This window comes from Pyrus communis, chromosome 14, assembly GCF_041283825.1.
Source record: "Pyrus communis isolate YQ-2024b chromosome 14, ASM4128382v1, whole genome shotgun sequence".
In the NCBI taxonomy this organism is placed as follows: domain Eukaryota; kingdom Viridiplantae; phylum Streptophyta; class Magnoliopsida; order Rosales; family Rosaceae; genus Pyrus; species Pyrus communis.
Window position 1 is genome coordinate 589282 of NC_142578.1, and position 27323 is coordinate 616604.

General features: G+C 36.4%; 3 protein-coding genes, 1 long non-coding RNA gene and 2 pseudogenes across 5 annotated transcripts; 4 read left to right on the forward strand and 2 right to left on the reverse strand.

Annotated features, from left to right (window-relative positions):
• The first annotated feature begins 479 nt into the window (after window positions 1-479).
• LOC148691049 (uncharacterized) lies at window positions 480-1505 on the forward strand. The gene has a single exon (XM_088683634.1). It carries the CDS (start codon window positions 537-539, stop codon window positions 1503-1505), a length of 969 nt encoding a protein of 322 aa, XP_088539760.1. The 5' UTR covers window positions 480-536.
• A 5452-nt stretch (window positions 1506-6957) lies between these two features.
• Window positions 6958-9135, forward strand: LOC148691050 (disease resistance protein RPV1-like; annotated as a pseudogene). The gene is made up of 2 exons (XR_015955636.1): window positions 6958-8073; window positions 8363-9135. The product of XR_015955636.1 is annotated as a disease resistance protein RPV1-like (transcript).
• Window positions 9136-9267: 132 nt separating this feature from the next.
• On the forward strand, window positions 9268-10268 carry LOC137712435 (uncharacterized). Its single transcript, XM_068451509.2, has 2 exons — window positions 9268-9881; window positions 10139-10268. The coding sequence occupies exons 1-2, from the start codon at window positions 9268-9270 to the stop codon at window positions 10266-10268; spliced, it is 744 nt and encodes a 247-aa protein (XP_068307610.2).
• A 230-nt stretch (window positions 10269-10498) lies between these two features.
• On the forward strand, window positions 10499-11673 carry LOC148691051 (uncharacterized). The gene is made up of 4 exons (XR_015956027.1): window positions 10499-10512; window positions 10688-10788; window positions 11115-11183; window positions 11264-11673. It is a non-coding gene; the product is annotated as an uncharacterized LOC148691051 (long non-coding RNA).
• Window positions 11674-15313: 3640 nt separating this feature from the next.
• LOC148691052 (small acidic protein 1 pseudogene) lies at window positions 15314-15745 on the reverse strand (annotated as a pseudogene).
• An 870-nt stretch (window positions 15746-16615) lies between these two features.
• On the reverse strand, window positions 16616-22651 carry LOC137713388 (potassium channel SKOR). The gene is made up of 11 exons (XM_068452677.2): window positions 22287-22651; window positions 21099-21387; window positions 20133-20472; window positions 19579-19874; window positions 19197-19277; window positions 18780-18878; window positions 18109-18333; window positions 17789-17977; window positions 17562-17637; window positions 17152-17446; window positions 16616-16895 (listed from the first exon to the last, which is right to left on the reverse strand). The coding sequence occupies exons 1-11, from the start codon at window positions 22562-22564 to the stop codon at window positions 16772-16774; spliced, it is 2292 nt and encodes a 763-aa protein (XP_068308778.1). The 5' UTR covers window positions 22565-22651; the 3' UTR covers window positions 16616-16771.
• Between the last annotated feature and the right edge of the window lie 4672 nt (window positions 22652-27323).

Below are 27323 nucleotides of genomic sequence, written 5' to 3' on the forward strand. Positions count from 1 at the left end.
ACCAGATTTTCTGCGCCATTGTTTCAATCTTAAGCTTGGGTACCCCAGCACAGATTGAGGGGGGGGTATTGGATGAGTATATAGGCTAAGTAATAGTTACTGCACGTGAGAAACATGTGCATGTATGGTTTACTAGATAAGATAGTATAAATAGCTTTTCCCTCTTTTATATTTGAGTAAGTTGTAATTTCAGAAATATTAAGAGAAAGATATAGAGAGTTTTCTTTTGGCTTCTTCTTCAAGCTTTCTTCCATTATCTTTCTTGATTTCTATGGAATCCATCTCTGTTGTTAATAACCCCCACACCACCCCTTCCCTCTCTATCCAAAATAAAAAATCAAAATCAAAATCAAAAACCAAAAAAGGATAGCTGACAACTGGTATCAATTTTCTTTTCTACAGTTAGGTGTGGGCTTTATAAGCAAGATAACAGCTGAAGAAGAGCAGTTGAAGAAATTGAGAGAGAAGAGAGAAAAAGATCATCCCAACTAAATTATAATTGAGGGAGAAAGGAGAAGGATATCTTTGCAAATAACATGGCAACTATACTACCAAGATCTTTTGCACTGAAATCAAACAACAACAAAAAATACTTGCGCTACATACATCAACGTATCGTGAATCTTGATGGGCTTGTCCAACTCTCCGAAGAGGATGTTAAGAGCGAGTACGCAAAGTTCCAAATGGAGCCGGCAGACAGCGATTACGGAGGACTCGTGCATATCAAATGCTGTTTCAACAACAAGTACTTGAGAAGGGCGAACGATCACCAGTACTGGATTGTAGCTGGAGCTTGTGAACCAGAAGAAGATAAAAAACATTGGTCCTGCACATTGTTCGAGCCTGTGGTTGTCCATTCAGACAACAAGGCAGTCTTCCGATTACTCCACGTGCAACTCGGGCACTTTGTGACGTCATTCACTGTTAACGACTTGAACCAGTGCCTCTTCGCAGAGACAAATACCCCCAACCTCCACAACGACATGGATGTGTACACAGTCGTCGACTTGGAACCGCTTGTACTACCGAGCCCCTTTGTGATGAAATCAAACAACAATAACAGGTACTTGCGCTACATGCTTGATCAAGAAAACAACATTCATCAGATTCTCCAATTCTCCGCACAGGATCGTACAAGCGAGTTCGCACAGTTCCAAGTGGAGCGGGCAAACAGTAGGGACCACCAAAATAACCATTACATTCATATCAAATGCTTGTACAACAACAAATACTTGAGAAGGATGGACATAAACAGGCCATTGATCCTTGCTGCGGCTGACGATGGAGACGAAAACACAGGCAGATGGACTTGCACATTGTTCAAGCCTGAGAGTGTCGGACCAACCAGCAACAACCACAACAACGTGCTCTGCCGACTACGCCATGTGGCAACTGGCCTCTATACAAAGCCATTTGTTGACAACAGATTAGAATTACGCCTGGGCGAAGAAAACCCTGACCCCCAAGAAGTTGATGTCTACACAGCCATTCGCACCCATACATGATATGATCATGTGACATCCTACGACTCCACAGGAGGGGAGGATGAAGCACAGCGCAATTGTGCTTCTCTAGAGAAAAACAAACCAGCCCTCGCGTTACTCCGGAGGAAGAACCCACACAATCCTCTTAGATTATGATTATGTTGCCTAATCACCAAGATATCTCAATTTGACATGAACTAGGATCTTCCTAGTTTAGAGACAAGTAACATCTATAATGGGCATAAGCCTAGTCTTACTGATTAAGGCTGTCTGACTACACTTGGTGTTCTGGCTAGTCATTCCCTGATAGTAGCCTAACTACTCTGATCAGACTAACTTGCTCTTATCTAAACAAAGTATTCTGACTACTCCGATCAGAGTAGCTTACTCCGACCAGACTAAATTCATTAGAGTAGCTTACTCCAATATGAATTCGTTCAAGGATAATGTAATATTACAGATAACACATTGGCTAGCGGCTAGTAATAAAATGTGTACTACATATTCGAGAAATGTATAAAAATTAATGTTAACCAGTTTCTTGAGAATGATCGGAGAACTCTGACAACTGAGAAGCTCTGGCGACTTCAAGCAATTTGATCAGTTTCTTATTTCCACCTATGTGGGCTTCATCAAGTGGAGTTCAAAAACAACCTGTTGATCTGGCCGTGGCTAACCAGCGGGACGAAGGCAAAAGCAGTTGGTTTTGCACATTGTTAAAGTCTGAGCTTGTTGGACCCGCAGACAAAGACAACAACAATGTGCTCTGCTAACTACGCCACGTGCAAATCGGTCTCTGTACAAGGTCATTCGTTGAAAACAGATTAGAACTACGCCTGAAAGAATTAAGTCCTGATCCCCAACAAGTGGATGTCTACACAGCCAGTCCCGTGCAAGAAGCCACTAGCCTTCCAGGACCATCATGATTTAATGTTTGTGGGTAGCGTTTCTAGAAATTCTTATGAGACTCCCAATAAACAGACATATCCTATCTATGTGGAATGGTATTTGTGTTGTAGAGGTTCAATAATGTATAGTGGACGAATGTATTAATTCATGCATATAATGATCTACCTACTAAGGTTCTTAATTTGTAATTTTGAACTCGCGACTTTTTCAATTTTTCCTCAGTATACCGAAGGCCATTCATTTGTCATAATATTTCCATACATTTCAACTTTTCAAATCAAACTAAATGGTTGATTACCCATTACGTACACCATTACTCGACCAAGATTAGTTTTCCATGATTTGCATATAATATTCAATGTGTGTCTTTACAACCTTAGACAGTTTCAGCAAATATTACGTTAGATTCTTTCTTTTGTCAGTTAAATAAGCAGGCCAAAAGTTGACCAAAAAACCAAAAAAAGCAGGCCAAAATGGGAGAGGGAAATGTTCGCACTCTTGGCTCAGGTTTTCGGATAAAAGCTCATTACCCATTTCATGAGGAGCCGAGGGCTCATATATATATATATATATATATATATATATATCATCATCATCATCATCATCATCATCATCATTTATAAAAAGATTCTCACAATCAGCAAGAAGCTGTTTGAGAGCTCGAATGCGTCTCTGCGTATGCCGTATCTGAAAATAAAAAAGGGAATAAAAAAGTCCTAACAAAAAAATTTGAAGACACGAGTGTATCAGAACTCTTGTTCCCAAAACCCATTAACATGAACCATTCGATCAAGGATAATGCAAAATACATAGTTGTTCGAGAAATGCAAATTAACGTTAACTAGTTTCTGGAGAGTGATCATAGTACTGTCGCAACTGGGAAGATCTGGTATTATAATAAAAAATAGTTTGAAGAAGACCACAAGATGATCCGGCCTGAACAAGGAGAAATTTTTCCAAGTGACGGGAACACCATGACACGTGGTGTTCCCTTACACATTAGGATTTAGTTTTTTATATTTATTAAAATATAAAATTAAAAAATATTCAAGATGTCAAATCCTAATGTGTGAGGGAACACCACGTGTCATGGTGTTCCCGTCACTTGTAAAAATTTCTCCTAAACAAGTCAGGTCGAGAATATTCAAATCGTACACCTGTCCTCTGAATCTTTAATAAAACACTTTCACGTTATACCAAACATGCATTTGTTTTATCTGCGTACGTGGCATTAAGGTGAAATATGCGTCTTCCCTAAAAGAATCTCCTTATTCTTTTACCAAACAGTTCGTCACTAAAATGAAATCAGCCACGTTTATATTATTAATTAAAGACTAACCATTACTACTTTCCTAATAGCTAATGGTTGACAATCACTCTTGAAAAGTACATATTAAATGAGTGTGGACACAAGTTGTGAACAGATGGAAACCATATAATTATAAACAATCTTTATCAGCTGCTTGCTGGCTTCATGGGAAAAAAAAGGGAACGCAACAAAATATAGGATAACTACCCTATAATATTAATGTGCTCAAATTTTATGGATAACAAGATTAAAACCAATTTGTTTTCCCCTCTCTTATTTATCTTTGTATCAAAATAAAAAATAAGAATAAAATACAAAAGGAAAATTTTATTCAAATCCGTTTGTTGTATCTATACACGCAACTTGTAAAATTTCTCTATCACATTTCCAAATTTGCCCTTAAATAAGTAATAATAAAATTATATTAAAACCCAAAACCCATGAACAACAAAACACTATTTTTATCTCTACACCCATCCATTTATTCATGTAAACTCAACTCAGACGTCAGTTACACTTTCACCGACGTTGTCGACGGCCACCATTCCCTTTCACCTTTTTTTCCTTTTCTTTTGTTTCTTGAATTTCCTTCGGTTTTTGGGGATTCAATCAACTCGTGTTCATGAATATGCTTAACTTCTATCTCACCCTTGTTTTTCAAGGACCTCAGACGAAGAGTATTTGCGGACAAAATTTCTTGTCTGGAGTCAAGATCTTCTCGTTCTATTCAATATAATCATCATCATCATCATACCTAGCCTTTATGAATCTTCCCTTGCTGTTTGATATGTGAAATTTAGCCCTACCAGCAGGTTTAGCTCTGCTTGCACAAATGCTTCCCATCCCCATGCTTGATTTACTCTATGATCATAGTGGAGAGGTATGGTGGCTGTCGAAAACATCGGGGAATTATCGCCGGCTCTTGGGCTAGGTTCACCGGAATGCATGGAAGGGGTGTAGAGATAGGAATAAAGAACTTTTTTGATGTGCATGAGTTTTAGGTCTTATCTAAATTTTATCTGCTATTAATTAAGGGCATAACTGGAAGTTTGGTGAAGAAAATTTATAAGTTAGGTGTAGAGATACATAAATAGGGTTCGAATAAAATTTCTCTTACTTTGATTTTCTGTTACAGGTGGTTATAGGACAGTTAGATTCACTAGTCTTGCCTCTGAACTTATCGCTCGGGTGATGCCAAACTATCTTCTGGGGGTTAATGCTAGTACATGGGCTTGGGGTTTTCCATGCTTTCCAACGGGTATTTTTCGATGGTTAGCTCAACTACTTCAACCATTTTCAAACACCTCATAGCATCTTCCGGAAGTTCGAGGGCGGACAAAATGTTGAAGAGTGCAGGGTGCTTCAAAAAGAATTTTAATGAAATGTGCTTCTATCGAAAGTGCTTAGAAACACAAGTGTTGTTTAAGTATACACTTGCGCTTGAAATTTGGCTGTGATGTATTTCAGCTAAGTACTTTTCCTTAAGGTTAATTGCACAGAGAGTTGCAAACTAACTTATTTTTCTTAGACAAAGAACTCCAACGAAGAGTAGTAGTATTAGAGAAAATAGATAAAGATTTATAATTACGATTTGTTGTAAATCATAAGAAGATAAAATATTTAAAACAAAAAAATCATTGGCGACCGGCAAAAATATATTTAGATTCTTTATTTTCGTCTTTTCTTAATTACAAAGAATTTTTTATTTTATAATGACGACTTTAAAAAGTGTTTTTGAAACATAAATAACAGATCTCGTGTCTTGATAACAAAATTAAAGCACCTAAAAGAAATGAAATGCTTTAATCCTCCAGATTATCGACGGTGTCGGTCTGTTTTAATATCAAATTATTATGGTTACTATAGGGATAAAAATTAAAATTACCACATAGAAGGTCAAGTTTTTTGGGCTGATATGGGCGGGTCGGGCCTTATATCCAGCATGCCCAGCCCAAAGCAGTGAAGATAACAACCGAGTACCATCTCTTCCACAACGACTTGTGGATTCTGGTAGTCGTGGTGGCTGATCGAGCAGGGGTAAAAACGAACGACAGTGGAAGAGGGAGGCGGAGGAGAAGCGAGAGATGGCCGGTCCCGGAAAGTGCTTGCTGGTGACTGGACCTCCGGTAAGCTATTCAACTTCCAGTCACTCTCAACTTTTGACTTCATATTTCTACTTGGTCAATGCATTTCTCAAAAGTGCTTTTGGGTGCTGCTGCTGCAGCTGATTTCGGGTGCAGGGTGTCGGAAAGGGATCTCTCTGGATCCCTTCCACCAAATCCAACTAAACCATCAATTCAGCCTTTAAAATTTGATTAAACGGTTAAAAATAAGGAATCCTATTAAAATTATAAGGGTAAATAACAAAAAACTACCTCAACTGTAGATCTCACGACACTATCATACCTCATCTTTTAAAATTAAAAATGTCATACCTCATTTTTAGAATTTGGTCCAATGTTATACATTCCGTTAGCTTGGTGTGAATTTCTCGGTTAAATGTTAACGTGACTTGATTCGAGACCCACTTTCTATTAAAAAATTATTAAAAATTAAAAAAAATCATTCAATATTTTTTAAATATTAAAATAATCATGAAAAGTTAAAAATAAATAAAATAAAAAACCCTCAGTTCGTCCCCTTCCTCCCTTCTCTCTCCTCTTCCCCATCTTCATCTTCTTCCCCCTTCCAGCAGACCAGAAAAAAAAAAAAAAAAAAAAAAAAAAAAAAAAAAAAAAGAAACCAATATGTCTTTCCCCGCACCCACCCTCAATTTGTCTTCCCCCACCCCCACCCCTACCTCCTTTTCTCCCCCACCTGAACCTAACCTGCAACCCAAAAAAAAACAAAAAACCATCTTCATCTTCCCTGACCCCTTTCCTTTCTTCCCCCTCCCGTCTTCCCTAAACCCTCCGCACCCACCCTGGCACCCACTACCTGCAACCCAAAAAAGAAAAAAGAAAAAAAAATGAAAAAAACCCAGATCTCGTTAAGGTGGAATCAGGAAACTTTCGCCAGGCCGATTCTACGGGTGGAGAACCTGGGCGCGGAGAAAATGGGGGGAATGGGTGTGGAGAGAAGAGGGTGGATGCGAGGGTGGGTGCGGGGAGAAAAAAAAAGGGGGGGGGGGTTGGAGCAGGGAAGACAAATTGTATTTTTTTTTTTTCTTCTTCTTTCTGGATTGCAGGAAGGAGGAAGAAGATGAAGATGGAGGAGAAGAGAGAGAAGGGGGGAAGAGGATGAACTGAGGGTTTTTTTTAAAAAAAAAAACTTTTCTTTATTATTTTAATATTTAAAAAATATTAAATGATTTTTTTAGTTTTTAATAATATTTTATTAATTTTTTAATAGAAAGTGGGCCCTGGATCAAGCTACATCAGCATTTAACTGAGAAATTCATGCCAAGCTAACAGAAGGTATAATAACATTGGACCAAATTCTAAAGATGAGGTATGATATTGTCAATTTTAAAAGATGAGGTATGATAGCGTCGTGAGACCAATAGTTGAGGTAGTTTTGTGTAATTTACCCAAATTATAATAATTTAAACCGTTTGATCAAATTTCAAATATCCAAATTTGTAACTCAAGTGGATTTGATGGAAAAGATTCGGAGATAATTCCTTTCCAGAGTGTCGGCAAAAGAATTGTTGCTGAATTCAAATTTCCACTAAAGTTCCTGTCCACATTGAAAAGTAGGTAAGAGTGGTAGAAATCACTTTTGAAAGTAGTCAAGAAAGTTGTTCTTTCAACTTGACCAAATAAGGTAGGAAGAAAAGTACGAGGATTGATATAACAAGGGAGAGTCCTTTGTCTGTACGATATTGCATATTCCAATCCTCTTAGAGACTCTTTTCTTTAGGTTACCATGTTTTAATTCTCCTATGGCCAATCAACTTGTCGCTTCTTCTTCCTTGCCTCCTTCATGGAGATATCATGTGTTTTTGAATTTTAGAGGAGAGGATACACGCACCAATTTTACAGATTATTTATATCACGCTTTGGTTGGTAAGGAAATCAAGACCTTCATTGATCGCGATCTTCCAAGAGGAGAAGAAATATCACTATCGCTCCTCAAAACAATTGAAGAGTCAAGAATTTCTCTTGTCATATTCTCTCAAAACTATGCATTTTCAAGGTGATGTTTGGAAGAGCTCGTCAAGATCCATCAATGTAGAGAATCAAAGCAACAAATAGTTTTGCCAGTTTTTTACAAGGAGGATCCGTCCCATGTACGAAATCAAGGGGGTCGTTATGGTGACGCCTTTATAGGCCATGAGAGAAAATTCGAAGACAAGGAGATGGTGCTTAGGTGGAAAAGAGCTCTTACAAAAGTAGCAAATTTGTCAGGATATCATGTCAAGGAGGAAGAGTAAGTACATTTCTTCCCCCTTACCGTGTATTTATATAGTTAATTTCCTACCATAATGTCATCAATTTAGTTTTGTGTTTAATTTTTACTCTTTAGATCTTTAGCAAGCGGCACATACTGGACTTTATTAGTAATTACTAGTGCATTTTGGATAGAAACAGAGAAAAAATTTCAAGTACACTTTTTGTTAATATCGTGTAATATTTCTCTCTGTTTGTTTTTACATTTCTGAAGTATAGCAAAAAAGATAGTTCACTGATTAAATGTGTTATTTGTTTTGAACTGCTAGCTACGAAGCTACAATAATCAACAACATTGTTAAGGATATCTTAGTCCGAGTCCGAGTACTTGATGGCACATATTTGAAAGGTTATGATGTCTGGGATGATGAGATCGAACAACAAAAAATACTTACGCTGAGATCAAACAACAACAAAAAATACTTGCGCTACATACATCAACGTATCGAGAATCTTGATGAGGTTGTCCAACTCTCCGAAGAGTATGTCAAAAGCGAGTACGCAAAGTTCCAAATGGAGCCAGCAGACAGCGGTTACGGAGGACTCGTGCATATCAAATGCTGGTTCAACAACAAGTACTTGAGAAGAGCAAACAATCACCAGTACTGGATTGTAGCTGGAGCTAACGAACCAGAGGAAGATAAAAAAACATTGGTCCTGCACATTGTTCAAGCATGTGGTTGTCCATTCAGACAACAAGGCAGTCTTCTGATTACCCCACGTGCAACTCGGGCACTTTGTGACGTCATTCACTGTTAACGACTTCAACCAGTGCCTCTTTGCAGGGAGCAACACCCCCAACCTCCACAACGACATGGATGTGTACACAGTCGTCGACTTGGAACCGCTTGTACTACCAAGGTCTTTTGCGCTGAAATCAAACAACAACAAAAAAATACTTGCACTTCATACATCAAAATGGTGGTTCCACAAAGCCTGCAAAGTTTACGTCATGTTGCTTGCAGCAGTAGACTTGTTTTTTCTTATTTAATTTGTAATTTCTCTTTCAAGTTTGTTCAATGAAATCAAAGCTTCTTAGCCATCACTTTGGCAGCAAACTTAAGTTTACAGTGTAAAAGTTAAACCAACATTTGGTATCAGAGCCCCCCACTGGGCCTGGTCAAAAAATCTCACATAGAAGCGGCAACTTTTGTCCTTGCAGTAGCTAGCATCCATGGCGTCTGGCAAGCTAGCAGAGAACTTCGTTCAGCCAACAATACCACGCTTTGATGGTCATCACGATCATTGGAGCATGTTGATGGAGAATTTCCTAAGGTCCAAAGAGTACTGGGATCTTGTGGAAACGGGATATACTATACCCAAAGAAAGTACGATTACAGTTGCGCAGCAACAGAAGCTTGAAGAAATGAAGTTGAAGGATTTAAAGGTAAAAAATTACCTATTCCAATCAATTGATCGTACGATTTTAGAGACTATTCTCCAGAAGGATACTTCCAAGCACATTTGGGACTCCATGAAGAAAAAATACCAAGGGTCAGCAAGAGTGAAGCGTGCACAGCTTCAGGCCCTAAAACGTGACTTTGAGAGTCTTCAAATGAAGAATGGAGAGTCTGTCATGGAGTATTTCGCAAGGACCATGGGGATTGCAAACAAAATGCGAATCTATGGTGACATGCTTGATGATGGCTCCATTGTAGAGAAGATCCTGAGATCTATGGCTCCAAAGTTCAACTACATAGTTTGCTCTATTGAAGAGTCAAACGGCACTACAAAGATGTCGATTGATGAGCTTCAAAGCTCTTTGTTGGTCCATGAGCAGCAATTTGTGTTATCCCTTGTTTGGTTGCTCAGAAACGCTTGTCCCCAGCCCTCCAAGTTTCCATCTTTCTTTCTTACCTTGCAATTTGTGTTATCCCCTGTTTGGTTGCTCAGAAATGAAAGAAAATTGAAAGAAGCATCAAAGTAATTAAATTTTAGTTAAAGAGAGTGAGTGAAAGAGGGAATTAGCATTTTTGTTAGTTAATGTGTTTGTTTGTATCATAAGTAATTGGAAATTCCTCTGCTTTCGTAATAATGTGTTATAGGTTGCGGATGTCAGAGTGGATGAATCAGAAGGGGATATGCATAATTTCACCGGTTGAGCATGCCGTGCAGCTAGATTTGATTGGGAAGGAAGAATTTTGCACAAATTGCTGTGAAATAAAGCCAGTTTGAGTCTGTGGGTCGAATTGTATTGGATATTGTTGCATCATGGAGCATGTGATTGCTGGGAAGCTGGGGAGGAAGATTGAGAGTGGGTCTTTCGGAGAACTCTATTTAGGTATGGTAATCAGTGCTTGATATCCCATGTTCCTAAGAAAATTATTCATTGTGTTAATTTAATGTGTTGTGTAATGAAATTGCTCTTCTGGTGTTAGGTGTAAATATACACAGTGGGGAGGCGATGGTTGTTAAGCTGGTATGTGATCGATCCTCAAATCGTAGTGTTAATTTATAACAAATTCACCATTTGAATTGGGTTGGTGTGTAGGTGTGGATTTTCAAGCTAAAAGATTTATGTGGACCAGTTTATCTTTTTTTTCTTTGCAAAAATAAAATTTGAATGTCGTCATTGAATTGTATTACTCATCAAGTTTCAGGGCATTTTGCGTTTGAAGGTTTCGAAACTGCTGTAAGCTAAATGGGTGTGAAACAAGATGGTGGCACTATTGACACTGTGCCTGCAATGAAACAAGTACGCCTGAAAATCAATTGAATATATTTTATTACGGAAATCAACTGGTTTATATTTTTTGTAGCAGTCCCACAAGATCTGCTTGCAGTCATGATTCTACTCAAATCTCATTGAAAATATGTTTTTTAGATGTTTTGTTAGGTGGAGATTTTCGAGTTTTGATATTTTGGTATTTTAGTTATGATAGCTCTGGATTAAGCTCTCACCTTTTGTACATTGCACCATTTAACTCACCAACATGAGAGCCGAACTTTAGGCTCTTATGTGCACACAATTTTCTTAAAAAGGGAATGAGAAAATGAAATGGGTAGTACCTTAATTTGCAGGAGAAGATTTCTGACGAGTTAGATAAGAGAGTGAAGAAGTTTCTTAGAGGAGCAGAAGCAAATTTGAAGGTATGGCCTAAAAACTTTGAGTTTTCATGAAACTTACACATGTTTATTTGTCACTGCATCCTTGGATTTTGTGTTTTCAGGGCTTGAAAGATAAGAAATTGAAGGGTCAACTTGCTGTTAAAGAAGAATTGTATGGAAAATCTGCACAAGCTGCTGCCAAGGCTGAGAAGGTGATTTGTTTTCCTTAATGTGATATGTTGGTTTGTTCAAACTTTAACGGAAGGGAAAATAATCTTACATAGAGTCATGCTTAAGCAGTAGACTGGATTTTGTACTCTCTTTTCCAGTCGTGTACTGTTGTATTGCATTTTTCTCTGATTTACTGGATTTAGTTTATACAAGCGATCTTCTACATGAAATCTTACTTCTCCTGTTCTTTTAGTCCATCTAATACTGATAACAATTGAAAAGTTGACGTTTTCAGTCATTTGTCTTAATTAATCAATGAATTAGTTTTTTACCGTACACAAAATTTTTAATTATAATTTTTGTGCCTTGATTTCATATTAGGCGCTTTATCTTCGAATGAAAACCACCATTTTCAACTTTTTTGGTAATGTTAGCCGGTGCTTCTCGAATTCTCTCTCTCTCTCTCTCTCTCTCTCTCTCTCTCTCTCTCTCTCTCATTTACCATCTTTTGATTCATAGCGGTTGCGGATCATAGCAACACTTTGTTTTGATTCGTAAACAAACTGTATAATTTTATCTTTGTCTTGGGTTATAGTATAACATTTAACGATTGAATTTGTAAGATGGTTTAGCAATTTTTTTCAAAAACTTACTATTCCTGCCAGATGCCCAAGTATTATGTCTTCTACTTTTCTGCTTCCCTTTTCTGTGTTTTTCCTCCAAGCAGTAGACTGATTACTTGAAACTATGATATTGATGACATATTACAATCTACAAATGGATGTTTCTTATAGCATGCATATCCATATATAGCAAGCAAAATTTGACTTCATTGGATCAGCTTCCGTTTTGTGCGGACGGTTAAAGCTGACATGCTTGGTGCTTCAAGTAAAGGTAGAGTTGTTTCAACTATAATGCATGTTTTCTTTTTCACATGAATGATAGAATTCCTAATTACTCAATCCTCTCATCTATGTCTATTGTATTACATTCAATTATTTGCTCAATCCTCTCATCTATGTCTATTGTATTACATTCAATTATTTGCTGAAACTTTTATGTTCTTAATATGGTCATTAATTTTAAATGATTGTTACTCCATACAAGCTTACTTTCCTTTGATATTAACATTTTCTAATAAAATGGTAGAAATCCACTTGCATTTGACAAATAATTGTCATCATTATAGCAGTACAATGCACATCCACATAATTGAGCATGGTAAAGAAAAAATTGATTACTTCTTATAGACATTTTTTTTCAATACTCCCAAACCTTCTTGCATTGTACAAAAGGTTCGGAATTTCTTTTTAAATGTGTCAATACATTATTATTATTTTTTCTTTTGTGCTTTGGCAATATGACTTATCTTGCCAAAAGATGTATGTGGGTTTTGAAGGTTCAGGGATCCCATTTTCTCAAGATTACTGGATTGGTCCTTACCTCCATGTGTTGTTGAGTCTATTGAGAGCTGGTATGCATGAGAACCTTAAGTAATCACTGCCATAAAAAAGTAGAAGTGATGACTCACACCAAGAATCAGTTATCTCATCAGCAGCTTTATTTTTATCTAAGATTGAATTTGATACATGTAGGTGTATATAGGTTAAATCAATTGTTAAGATGGCAATTTAATCATTTTTGAACGTCCGATATCTCCATCTCCCTGTTCTGGATTTTTACTTACTTGAAATGAATAGATTCTAGGCATTTCATTTAGCAAAATGAGCAGTGGATAGTGCTATTCACAGCAATATGGGCACTTTTCTTGGCAATATAGTGCTTAGCTTAAAATTAGAATGTGATTCAGTTGTATTGAATTTGTTCGATTAACCATTGGTCCATTTGTAGTTCATTTAATCTTTTGAATTAGTAAGCTACTGTGTTGTGTCCTTTAGATTTCTTAGTATGCTATTGATATGGAAAACATCATCTATTTATCGCCTGATATAAGAATAAAAGTAGACTTGGCATCCCTTTTGTGGCCTTTTTTGTGTTAGCAGATGCCATCAGATAGGCAAAAACATATAGGCTACAAAGTGCAATGAATGCTACAGGTTACTAAGTTTCACCATATGCCTTCATTGTGGCATTGCCCCTTCTGCGACAAGTAAGCATTATAATTTCACTTTGTGGAATAATATAGGGTTGTGTCATGCATGAAAACTATGAATCCATTTCATCATGCATTTCTTAGTTAAACTACTATGTTTTTGTTCAATTGACTGCAACTCATGCCGCGGTTTGCTTCACAAACCTCTACGATTAGTTTCCATACAGTATGTTGCAAGTTTGAGGATCTCTCTGCATCTTAATTTCTGCTCTCTCTAGTTGCTTCAAGTTTGTAATTTTATGTGCTACATTGCTACTTGATTTGATTATAAAAATATAAAACAAAATTCGTCCATGATTTACAAATTTGATTTCGATTTTTGATGTTTTTCCAGTGTAAGGCATATGTTGCACAAGCATGTAAATGGTACAAGTTATTTGGTTTTGGATAGTAAGCTTTGAGTTTTATAATCCTTGCAAGGGGATTGTGACTCAGGTGAACAAATTTACTGTAGGGGAAGTTATGCATGCATTCATTTAGGTACTTGTAGGAGAAGTTATGCATGCATTCTTTTGGCAATCCTTTCTTAGAGCCTGTAGTGATCCTGATATGAGCCTAACTTTGCCAGCAGAAGCATGACATTCATGAACTATTTTATTTCAATTGCTCCTTAAACATAAGAAGGCATACTAGCATAAACTCTTTGGCACAAGGTAGCATAAACTGCTTATCTTATCGATCTCATTCACTCATGTATCCCTCTATTTGTTCATAATTGTGTGGAATTTATTCAACTTAAATCTTCATTCATTCAATTACGCCTGAAACAAATGGTTCTCGTAGCAACGCGCGGACATATTTTCTAATCTATACTATTATAAAGTCGAGTGCTCAATTTGGTGAAACAAGCTTGGACAAAAAAATTTGGACTAAAACCCCCTTAAAACAAAAAAATTCACAACTGCAAAGGAAAAAAAGGAATATAATCTTCAAGGGAGTTTTCGTCAAATAATTAAAGAAAATAAAAATTAAAGAGATAAAAACCGGTGGCAGTTAATCGAAGCCAATCTTGCGACTCCACAGGAGGGGATGTGAAGCACAGAGCTATTGTGCTTCTCTAGAGAAAAACAAACCAGCCCTTGCGTTTCTCCGGAGGAAGAGCCCACCATTATTTAGGGAAGATGGGTCCCAGATAACTCCATTTTTTCCAAAAAAAAGAGAAAAGAAAAGATCATCCCCCTTTTTCAAGAGATTGGTGGTTTCACTATGTAGTTACAATCCTTTTAGATTATGATTACGTTGTCTAATTGTATTGAGAATTGAGAATGATTGCATATACCCAAACTAAGGTATTCGTAGAGATCTTGAGAGTATTTGTAGAGGAAGTAACCGTATTAAATCGAGAGAGTATCTAGAAGGGAATCTAGGATAAGACACAATCATCTTAGATTATAATTATGTTGCTTAATCGCCAAGATATCTTAATTTAACATGAACTAGGGCTTTCCTAGTTGGGAGACAAGTAACATCTATAATGGGCATAAGCTTAGTCTTACTGACTAAGATTGTACACTTAGTGTTCTGACTAGTCATTCCCTCATAGTAGCCTAACTACTATGATTAACTAGCTTGCTCTTATCTAAACTAAGTATTCTCACTGCTCCGATTAGACTAGCTTACTTCGACCAGACTAAGGGCTAGTTTGGGATTGCTGTGCTTTTTTTCAAAACTGTCTTTGCTGTGCTGTGAGAATAAACATTTATGAAAAAAAAAACAAGTAAGTGTTTGGTAAACTATAATGCTAAAAGTGCTTTTAGAAAAAAAAAAAAAAAAAAAAACAATGTCTGAGCGTTTGGTAAATTTTTTTTTTATAAAACTGTTATGACTGTGTAAAATGACTAATAAGGACATTAATCATTCATACAAGAATGTCTAATTTATCAGCAAATCACACAGAAAACTCATCAATCATTCATAGAAAAATAATAGATTGCAAAAACACAAACTAAAATCCATATGTTTATATATCCAATTTTTCAAAATAATAGAGAGGAAGGTGACTTCGCTTGCTGGTTCAGTTGATGTTGGTGTCACCGAAATCATCCTCGAAGCAGGTGAAGAAGTCAGCATCGACTAGCTTGCTTTCACCCATCTGGGTCTCACGAAACGCCTCCAGTTGGTTGACGAGACGTCCATGGCCATGGTAGAGCCGTGGTCTTCCATGCCTTTGAAGAAGTCCATCATCGTCGGCCTCATCACTTTGAAACCCAGATTACCCAGAATCAGATCACTCAGATTACCTAGAAATCTAAATCTTCCAATTATACCTTCCAATTATTCAATTTCAATATTCCAACTATCCAGAAATAGAGGTTGAGAAAAGGAAATATACCTGCTTTTTTTTTTTTTTTTGGGTGAAGAGTGCTTGAACAAGATGAGAGGGAGAGATCGAGCTTGGACAGAGAGAGAGAGAGCTGGAGAGTGGAAGTGAGCGAGAGACAATAGCGAAGGAGAGTTTTAGGAGAAAGATGCAAAAGAGTAGGTTTGGAAATTTGAAAGTTTCATTTAATGAACATTGTTCATCCGTGTTTTGGCAATAAAAAGCCGGTCTTGTGAAGCTCAATTTTGCTGCTTCTACTTTTCAACTTTTTTTCATCCAAAACTGTAAAAATAAGCTGTTTTAAAATGTTTAGCAAACACATTTTAGGGCTCAAGATTTCTTGGTACCCTTTTTTTTTTTAGAATTTAAGCTAAGCCAAACTGGTACTAAGTTCATTAGAGTAGCTTACTTCGATATGAATTCAAAGGATAATGTAATATTACAAATAATACATATTGGCTAGTGATGCAGGGCGCAGCGGATAAAAACGAAATAAAATGACAGATAGAATGGATAGGTAGGGTCCATTATCTCCTAATGCGAGGAGAGGCCTAAAAATCCTATAAACTTTGGTTCTAGTACCAGCCTACAACGTAGACACTAGAAAGAACAAAGCAGCAGACTCTTACAAAGAGAAAGGCACATAAAAACAAGTTTACAACTCAAATATCAATATGATAATTCAAACAACTTCTCTCATTCTTCTTTACAAATACAAGTATTTATAGGCTAACAACTTAAAGATTAAAATATGAAAAGACATAAAAAAATAAAGGCTTACAATATAACTCCTAAAAAACTAAATGATTTCATAAAATGGCATTAACCTAGGAATTCCATAAGCCACAAATTTTAAGCTAGATACGTGCATTATAACTCTAAAAAAATGCATGTATTATATAATAAAACTTAAATCCCAGCTGCCAGTAATTTTATATAATAACACTTTTAGTCCTTGGCCTACATCAGCTAGCAGATAGTAATAAAATGTGTGCTACATGTTCGAGAAATGTATAAAAATTAATGTTAACCAGTTTCTTGAGAATGATCGGAGAAATCTGACAACTGAGAAGCTCTGGCGACTTCAAGCAATTTGATCAGTTTCTTATTTCCACCTATGCGGGCTTCATCAAGTGGAGTTCTTCCCCATCTGCAATCAAGAAGTAGACTAGTTATATTTACAAATGGATTCAAGGAGACCATAAGATGTCGTCCTTGCCTAGGAAGAGAGACTTATGGATCAAATTCACTACCATTGTTGCGCAATGGGCCACCAATACAAGGCCATGTGGAGAGAGCCGTGCATATGCTCTTGTATTAGTGGCTCAAGAAGCCACTTTGGCGATGAACCCATTCATATAACTCCTCCGGCCTAACAAGCCAGATGAGGTACATTCAGACCTTACCTGTCCTTTGATAGAACACTTGCTCCTGCTTCTAAAAGGAATTCTGCCATTGGATATAAGCCTTCTGAAGCAGCTACATGAAGTGGTGACCGCTGATCATAATTTTTCGCATTCGGGTTTATGTCATTGGCTAAAAGCCTTTTCAGAAGCTCCATATTCCTCCTTGCTGCCGTAGTACAGAGAAAATCACCGGCATCATCAACAGCGAGTGATGCCCCCGCCTTAACAAGTAAAGAAGCTACTTCATCGTGCCCATTTTTAATGGCTTCAAGTAAAGGAGTGTTCCCATATTTATCTAATATTACGTACAGTACACACAAATTAATCAACAATAATTGTAATAACTAGGAAGATTTATTCACAACATGATCCGGTTAAAAAAGTTCTTGTAGAGCTCCTTAGAATATCACCTGACATCTCAGCGGCCGCTCCTTCTTCAATAAGGAAACGAGTGATATCAACAAACCCTTTTGATGCAGCAACATGCTGTGGAAACAAAATATATAGATAAATATGTACATATATTTAATAATGTTACAGATAAGAAAACATAGTAGTAAAGTTGATTATATTATGCTAAAATTTCCAGTTTATAAAGATCAAATTATAGCTTAAGCTTAGGCATCTAAATACGTACCAAAGGCGACCTTCCATCATAGTCCATCTTGTTGGGATCAGCTCCAGCTCCAATCAAACATTTTACTCGATAAAAATCTCCATCATAGGCAGCAGAATTTACTTTCATAACTAACTCCATTTCATGCTTTCCAATATATAGGATGATATCTGATTCCAAAAGCTTGTTCCGGGTATTCACGTCTTTTCCCTAGAAGATGAGAAGTGATTAGCAGGTGGAATTTAAATTTTCATTGCAAATTGCCTGGGCATAAGCACTATCTTTTTGTGAAAGAAGCAAGAAAGCAAAAAAAGACCACGAAAGTTTTCAAGTCTATTTACCTCGAGGAGGTTGTTTAGGATAATCCGCCCATCTAAGAAATGTATATCCAGGATTTCCCTAAAAGATTGTTTATCAAGTCGCAAGACCCTGCACAGTTGACTAGCCCGAACAGAATATGGCTGGGGAGTATTACAAAGAAAAGAAACCTCGCCAAACGGGCTATAGGTTTGCAGGCGCTCAAGGAGCTCTTCACTTTCACTGTCTTCATGCCTTCTCACCTTCGCCTGTAGATAATATCAAAACAAATCCGTTAGGATTTAGGAATAATAATTAAACATATATTCTGGTATACAATAGACTACATAGAGTAACTATTAATTTACCCTTGAGGGGTCAACAAATAATATGAACTTGCAAACCTGAAAAAGTAAACAGAGAAAAAGGTGCTTCATTTGTGCGTGCAGCCGCGCAGGCTTTCGCATAAACAACAAATGAAATAGATTTGTGTGTGTGTGTGTGTGTGTGTATGTGTGTGTGTGTACTACTAGTAGCCAGCACCAATCATGGGGTTTGAGGATTTCACGCATGCAACAAATCAAATAATTAACAGTATGAGTTATAGTAAGTGCAGAGGAACACAAAGATCAATGTTTGAGTAGCTAAAACAATTTCAGGATTAATTTTGATTAGTGAAGAATAAGCAAGTAATCTTGAAATGTCAAACTCATACCAGCTCCCCATGGCATACTATGTATAATTGATCCACTGCTTGTCCCTGCTCTATGATCACTTCTCCTGGAAGGAAAAACTCCTCATGAATTTTGGTTGCCTGATAAACGCAAAACATAGGTTAAATTTCTTCCTATGGAAGAAGTAGTTCTAGAATTCTAATCATTTTGGAACTGAGCACTATACACCCCTTTTATTTCTCCCCCTACACACCCTTTTATATTTCTGGTATTCAGTTTGAATAAATTAAAAGGAATCAAGGGACATAAATAAATAGGAGTGAGTACGCATAAGGAGAAAAAAATGTGTGCGGAAATCATTTCCCTGTGTTGAGGGTAAACAAAGGTGATGCACATATCAAATGATGACAGCATTTTGTTCATTTGACCAAATGCAAATACTGAATAAAATGGCTTACAATCTGCTTTATGAATCCTAAAGAGCATCCCTTAAAAAGAGAAACTTCTTTGATGTATGGTTCATATAATTTCTGTGAAATCTGCAAAGTAGAAACAAATAGATTAATTTTAGTAGATTTCAGAAATATCAGTACAGCAGTACCAAAAACTTGTCAAATAGGATAATCGAATGTAAGATCCCAATTATTTGATACGTACTAAAATTTATTGGATAATCAAAAATAATTTTTCAGGAAAATGTACTAAAATTTATTGGACATTTTCATGATTCAGGAAATGGTTCAAACCGGAAGAACAGTCAAGAACAAGAAACGTATTATTTGATCAAACTCCCAATTCACAGATTTCGGCCTGACTTTAAAATTAGGCAGTGATCAGTACCTTGCTGCGAATGGAGGCTGGAATATCCTGAAGAACAGCCGCTTCGGTGTAGCTACGATCATACTGTAACCTCAAATGATTTTTGATATCCTTACTTATCCCCCTATCAAGCCTGTTTTTTTTCATGTATTTTATAAGTTCGGCCATCTTGTCCCTAAACTTTTCAGTTTTTGATCCTTTTACTATCAGTGCGGTAATGTTACCCAGCAGATAAGCACCCAAAAGCATGTCAAAAGACACATAAATCATGATGAATATCATTTCCCTCACATTCACTGCATGTATCTCTCCATATCCTATAAAAGATACAAAAACAAAAGAAGAAAAAGCATACATTAATTAACCATCTCTAAAATGAATTGGCGTATGTATGGTAAAAGAGAAGAATTTAGTTGCAACGGGATCCCAAACCAATCACGGATTATCACATGAGAAAGTTAAAACATATGACAATACATGATTTATGTGATTAACTTGGAATATTACCACAATGACAACCTAGTGTAAGGAAATTATGAAGCTTAAATTAATGAACAAATGAGTGAGATAATTACCAACGGTTGCCATGGTAACAACGGCGAAATAGAGTGAGGTAATGTAACGCTTCCAAAGGTCAATTTCTCTAAAATGGGAATAGCTATAGTCACCCATCTTCAAACTTCCAATCCATGTGTATCCTTCCCGTGACGGAGGCATGGTAGTAGCAAGGTAATAAAAGATGCAGGCAGCCGTGTGTGTGCTATAAAGTTCCACAACAAAAAGTTTGGCAATTCTTGTAAAAAGGTAGTTGATCCTTATATCTTTCTCCAACTTCTCAAAAAACTCTGTTACTCTACGTGCTCGACTTAGTCTTATCCATAACAGGTACCTCACTCCCTCTTCTTTCCCAGAAGCCTACACATCACAATCAATCTATTACTTACTTAATTAAGAATAACTAGATCTGGATTCAGTTGGACAAAGACTTAGGGCATGTTTGAGATTATTTCTCTATAAATATTATATAAGTTGAAATTCTTTTTTATAAACCCAAGTGCTTCCTATAGAAGTATCTGACATATGCTTATTCAAAAAATGTTTCTATGAGCTAAAAGTGCTTCTTATTTTTTTAACAAACACAAAATGTTTTTAGACCTTTCAAAAATCCCAAAGAAGCCATATATTGTGCCAATTTTCCAAACTAATAATTCAGATATGTTTTCAAATTCAATGGCGTCAAATTTAGTCTTTTTAGTTTGCAAATCTCAATTATAGAATATCCATTAACATATTTTAATTTCTTGTATGAAACTCATTAATCACTCTCCCATGTGCATGCACGAGACAATTTTGTATAAATTAATAGGACTTAAGAGTTTGGGGTTTAACGGATGCCCTCGGACTGGGTCACTGGAACAGTTTGCAAACAACATAACCAAATTCGATGCAACTGGAATACATGAAACGAAAATGGAACTTTTTTTAGAAACTACATAACTGAAAAGGTGTTTTTGCCTACAATTAGTTAAGAGTAATACTACCTTGTAGATGGCGTCCCAAGGCAGACAACCGAGCAAATCAACGAGAAATCGAGACTTCAAGTAGCGGAGAGCGATGAGGTTGCGGTTGTAGACAATACGGTGCGAGTGAAAGTCTCGGTAGGCCACGAAGAAGCGTACGACGATGTCGACAAGGAAGGCCAACTGGCCGGCGATGTCGAGCAGGAACAGATTCTGGGGCAGACCCCGGAAGAAGCCGAACTCCAAAGGCGTGAAGAAGGACGAATAGACTGCCCATAGCAGAATGAAATGCGTCCACCCCACGTACAACCTGCATTTTCCAATATTTAGGGTTATGTTTTGGCGCCAACTTACAGCTTTGGGCTATTGGGCCGGTTCTAAACCCGACCCAACTTTTTGTCAAAACTAATATTCATAAAGTTCATTTTTCCCCTCTTTTCTTGAGTACTATATATCGAAAAGGTTTTGCTTGCAAGTTCTATATAATATCATGAATTCCGTGAATTTTCTTTTCTCTCACTTTCCCAAATGTGTGAATACAAAGACATTCTAGCTAGAAGGTTCCCACTTTGACCTACAATCTTCAAGAAAGTACAATCAGATCTCTACTTGTAGTTGTAGGGTAGATATATACAATTAAGAGACTCACATTCTCGTTTAGGTAAAAGACGTACTATATGTATCTATATATCATGTGTATTAACTTTCTATATACTTTTTTTGTATCCAACTTTCTATATAATTATAAGTGATAAATACAAGATTGTTGAAACAGGTGTCGTAACAACCTTTATCAAGTCTGAACAATTGTAGACCACTAGATCTGCTGGTCTGCAAGCTAACGCCTTACAACTAATTAATACTTTGAAAATGATATATAAGTAGGTTTCTCACAACTAATTAACCCTGGACCTACATAGTCCGTTCATGATTTTTATTTATTTATTATAATCAATATTATTACTCAAAGGCATTGTACTTAGAACACAATAGCTTGTAAATGAAAATGAAGATACTATTCACGAGAAGAATCTATCACTTACTAACCCATCTATAATTATGATTGATGATCCTAATGTACTAATTAAATTACCATTATGTGTTAACTGCAACTCATTACAACGCAGATTCTCTCCAGCCATGAACACAAAGAAAACACATCTCATACATATATTAGCCAGACAAAAAATTGAAGGTACATGTACTTACCAGTTTTCAGGATGAATAACGAGTCGATCAAGAAATGAAGATGCAGACGATGATCTGCTTCCAGTACTTGTACTGCCAGGAGTAGTAGTAAGAGTGGTGGAGTCGCCGGCAGTCGTACAAGCGATAAAACGCCCTAATTTCCACAGCCATTGTTTCTTAGAATCATCATTAATATGCTCCTCCTCATAATCATCATCATCCTCAAACGTCGACCCCTCATCTTCGTACTGATCATGAGCACCTCCTCCTGACGACTTTCTCCTTTCAGCTCCATGCATTTTTTATCTTCCTCAGATCGGCCTCTTTCAATAATAACAAACTTGTGAATAAAGTTAAATGAGAGCCAAGCCAATTTATATTTAATGCCAATGATACTGTTGTTGTTTGATACCAAGTAATAACTTTTTTGTGTGGTGACAGATAGAATCCAGGCACTACTACTTTTTCCCTTCTTTTTATCAGATAAGTAAAAGCTATTTTGGGCCACTCATAAGTGTTTTTCCATATCTAAGAACAATCTTCTAGAGCATCCAATTAATAAAAATTCATCCAATAAAGAGAAAAGAGAAATGCTAATAAGACTCTTTTAAGGTGAGATTTTTTATGAATTTTTTATCACCTTACAGTTTAACATAATTTCTCCGTCAACGTTATAAAGATTGTGTCAAAAACATGAAGTGACGAGAATATGGAGAATCCCACTTTTTATAAAGTCTCCTTAACATTTTTCAAGGGGAAACTTTATATAGCTATGTAAATATTAATTAGGTTACAAATATTTATTGACTAGACGATTGATATTTTAAACTATTCTAATTACATATATAATGATTAAAATTTGAGCTCATATACGCTGCCCTAGCTAATTGACGTCCGCATTACGTAACATATATAAACGAAGAAAAAGAAAAGGGATCCTCTCCAGATCCCTTCCACCTAATCTTCTTCATCAAACAATTCGAGTCCTTAAATTTTGATCTAACGGCTAAAAACATGGGCCCACTTTAAAAGTTATAATAATTTTAGCCGTTGGATCAAATTTTAAGGGCCCAGATTATTTGATGAGTAGGATTAGGTGGAAGGGATTCAGAGAGGATCCCTTTCCGAAGAAAAATATAATAGTAGTCCTATATCAATAGTAAGATGTTAATATTCTTGGTGTTTTATTTTTTATTGTAAGATGCTTCGAAATTAATTAACAAAAGTTGAAGACTGATAGAGAAACATGGAATCTATACCGACCCTTAATTCAAATGGATGGGACACCACCTCATATCGCATTGCACGCGCTCATGCGCGTACAGAATGCATTTTTTGAATTAATGTGTGCTACGTATGACTTACACGTTTTAAATATATTTATATGTGTACATTGACAAAAGGAAAGTCAAATATAAGTAAATGAATAATTTTAAATCATGCTAGAAGAAAACCCTCATAAACCAATTAAAGCAGCTGAATTCACATAATAAAATTGGTCTCTATAGAATTTACAATAAGAATAGAGAAAATAATATTTAATGAACAATTGATTGAATCACATTATTGCTAACCCATTGTGAGACTAAATCCACCTTCTTCACCTTAGTGTAGATAATATCGTTTGTTAAAAAAAAAAATCAATCATTTTACGACTAATTTAATCACATTATTAGCTACGTGCGAAAGACCTTTTTTATAACCGGCATTACACATCTCTTAAGATGTTTTGAACGTGTTTAAAAAATAGAGAAAATAATATTGAATGAACAACTGATTGAATCACATTATTACTAGCCCATTATGAATCTAAGCTCACCCCCCTCCCCCTTAGTGTAGATAATATTGTTTATTAAAAATAAAAATAAAATAACAATCATTTAACAATTAATTTAATCACATTATTGATAGCCCTTTGTGAGGCTAAGCCCATCCCCCCTCCCCCTTAGTATATATAATATCGTTTGTTAAAAAAAATCACTTGAGAACTAATTTAATCACTTTACTATCCGCGAAAGACCTTTTTTTATAATTGGCATTACACGTCTCTTAAGATGTTTTGAACGTGTTTAAAAATAGAGAAATTGAATCATATTATTGCTAACCTATTGTGAGGCACTAATTAAAAAGATAATAATAATAATAATTAAAAATATTGTTAAAATAACGAAAATACCCCTGCCTTATTTGATGCATTATTTTGGGTTTGTCTTAGGGGCATTTTTGCCCAAATATTTTTGTTGAAGCTTGGTGACACCAAAATCATTATTCACTTTTCCATTGGCTTTATATAGACTAGCATTCATGCACACGTGTGACTTTTCCATTGGCTTTATATAGACTAGCCTTCATGCACGCGCTCACGCGCGTACAGAAGGCATGTTTTGAATCACAACATGCTACAGCGACTTACACGTTTTAAATGTATTTAGCGTAAATTGACAAAAGGAAAGTCAAATATTTGAATTAAATGAATATCTTAGATCATGCTAAAAGAAAGCTCTCATAAACCAATTAAAACAGCTGAATTCACGTTAATAAAATCGGTCTCTATAGAATTTAAATTAAGAATAGATAAAATAGTATTTAATAAACAATTGATTGAATCACATTATTGCTAGCCTATTGTGAGACTAAGCCCAACATCTTCCCCCTTAGTACAAATAATATCGTTTGTTAAAAAAAAATTAAAAAAAAATTGTTATTCGCACTCCAAAAATCTTATTTGGCACTCCAAACTTTCTATGATTAGAAAGAAAAATACACTTGTAAGGAGTGTAGAATAAGATTTTTGGAGTGCTAATAACAGTTCCTAAAAAAAATCATTTAACAACTAATTTAATCACATTATTATCTGCGTACGAAAGACCTTTTTTATAACCGGCATTACACGTGTCTTAAGATGTTTTGAACGTGTTTAAAAATAGAGAAAATAATATTTAATAAACAACTGATTCAATCACATTATTGCTAGCCCATTGTGAGGCTAGACCCACCCCTCCCCCTTAGCGTAGATAATATCGTTTCTTAAAATAAAATAAAAAATAATAATCATTTGACAACTAATTTAATCATATTATTATCCGTGTGCGAAAGACTTTTTTTACTGGCATTACATACCTCCTAAGATGTTTGAACATGTTTAAAAAAATAAAGAAATTGAATCACATTATTGCTAGCCTATTGTGAGGCACTAATTTAAAAATATATATATATATATATATATATAAATTTTAAAAAAAAATTATTAAAAATATATTGTTAAAATGATGAAAATGCCCCTGCTTTATTTGATGCATTATTTTGGGATGTCTTTAAAGATTTTGTCTTGAGGGCATTTTTGTCCAAATATTTTTGTTGAAGCTTGGTGACACTAAAATCACTATTCACTTTCCATTGGATTTATATATTGAAGATAAAGCAAGGGAAATATATAGTCATCAGGAGATAATACGTTACCATCTGTACGTTTATATACAGAGTTGTAACAATCATGAGCTTAATTAATTACCAAACCCAGCTAATCCTGCTAAACACAGATTTTATTAGCAAGATTCTAATTAACCCTCTCTTCTAAAAACTGCACGCACTTAGTTACAGGTATTCAGTTCTCAAATTCTTGGTGAACCCAGCACACATGATATGTGACAGCCCGTCCCATAAATATTACAACGTACGTGTGAAAAGACAAAATTGCCCCTAGTTCGATTTCTGTACGTTTATTGGTTGTTTTTTAGTTTGGTTGGCATGTTGTAGGCCACACACACTTTCCCACACACCACAACCTTTCCTCTTGTTTCCTGCACCCTGTCCCGAGCCCCATTCCTTCCCATTTCCTTTGAAACGTACGGACATACCCACAAACCCTACCAACCTCCACAGATCGAAGAAACCAAGGCCATATTCATGTTCGTGAAGCTTGTAGGAGTCCAACCATACCTTTTTCAGGTGAGAATACCCCCGTTTTCACGTTGAACTCACGATGCCCAATTTTGATATTGTTCATGCTCACGTGATTTCTCACGTTTTAGGGAATTTCAAGCTTGTAGGTAGCTTGGTGAGGTCCCTAGGAGGCTTGGGGTGGTTCGTTTGAAGGTTTTGGACGTCGGGATCACTAGGTTCGAAGTTGGCCGGAGTTGGGTTGATTTTGCAGGTGAGATTTTGTGGATTTTAGCCCTTGAAAGTAGTATGATTGTGTTCCTCTCGTTGTAAGCTTCATTTTGGTACCAATTTTGTGAAATTTGGTTGAAAAACAAAGAAGATATCGAAGTTTGAAATTTTCCCGATTTTCCGGCACCGGCGACGGCGCCAGAGGCTCGCCGGAGAAAACGACAGAATATTCCGTCAAGTCTGACGGAATATTCCTGACGCTGTTGACGGAAACTGTTAGGGATAACAGAATATTCCCTTACGGCGTCAGTTGATGCCGTCAGCGTGCCAGGCACGTGCCTGCGCGTGGGGGCGCGTGCGGCGGTGAAAAATTATTTTAAAAATATGGGGATGTTCCTGAGGTTGAGTAGATCACGTTGGTGTATTCATACACCCCATTTGAGCATTGTATGAGAAGTTATTTCAAAAGGTTGGTTATGTGCTTTAAAATTAACGTTTTCGTAGTTGTTTCGCATATAGGTGATACCTATCCCGAGGACGAGCGTGGTCACTCGAGGCAGGGGGCTACGACCCTTCCACATACCAGTGAGTGGGCTTTTGGTTTTCCGTATATACCTATATACTTATATTTTCCCAGAAATTGATTTGAATTGTCATTTGCCATATGTCATGCATTAGATTATCGTTATTTATGCATCATTAGTTGCATTATTAGTTGTATATATATACATATGCATATTGGGTGATGTGGACGCACAGGTAAGTGCCAGGTAAGTGTTATTCATGTTTACATTCAGTGGCGATTTGAGATGCTTAGAGAGCTCATAACCTGCACCCCCAGTGTTAGTGCTCCCGCCCAGAGTAGGGCACAGTCCTTCACGTGATGTTCACCTCCCGCACCACACGCTCAGCTTGGATCCAAGTTTGGTGCACAGTCCTGTCGTACAG

Bases quoted from the DNA above. Each gene is read 5' to 3' on its own strand.
- LOC148691049 (XM_088683634.1), top strand. From the start codon at position 537: ATGGCAACTATACTACCAAGATCTTTTGCACTGAAATCAAACAACAAC.
- LOC137712435 (XM_068451509.2), top strand. From the start codon at position 9,268: ATGGCGTCTGGCAAGCTAGCAGAGAACTTCGTTCAGCCAACAATACCA. The intron at 9,882-10,138 runs GTTATCCCTTGT...AATGTGTTATAG, and splicing joins GTCCATGAGCAGCAATTTGT to GTTGCGGATGTCAGAGTGGA.
- LOC137713388 (XM_068452677.2), bottom strand. From the start codon at position 22,564: ATGCATGGAGCTGAAAGGAGAAAGTCGTCAGGAGGAGGTGCTCATGAT. The intron at 20,473-21,098 runs GTAGTATTACTC...TGTGATGTGTAG, and splicing joins CTTGGGACGCCATCTACAAG to GCTTCTGGGAAAGAAGAGGG. The intron at 19,875-20,132 runs GTAATTATCTCA...TATCTTTTATAG, and splicing joins TGTTACCATGGCAACCGTTG to GATATGGAGAGATACATGCA.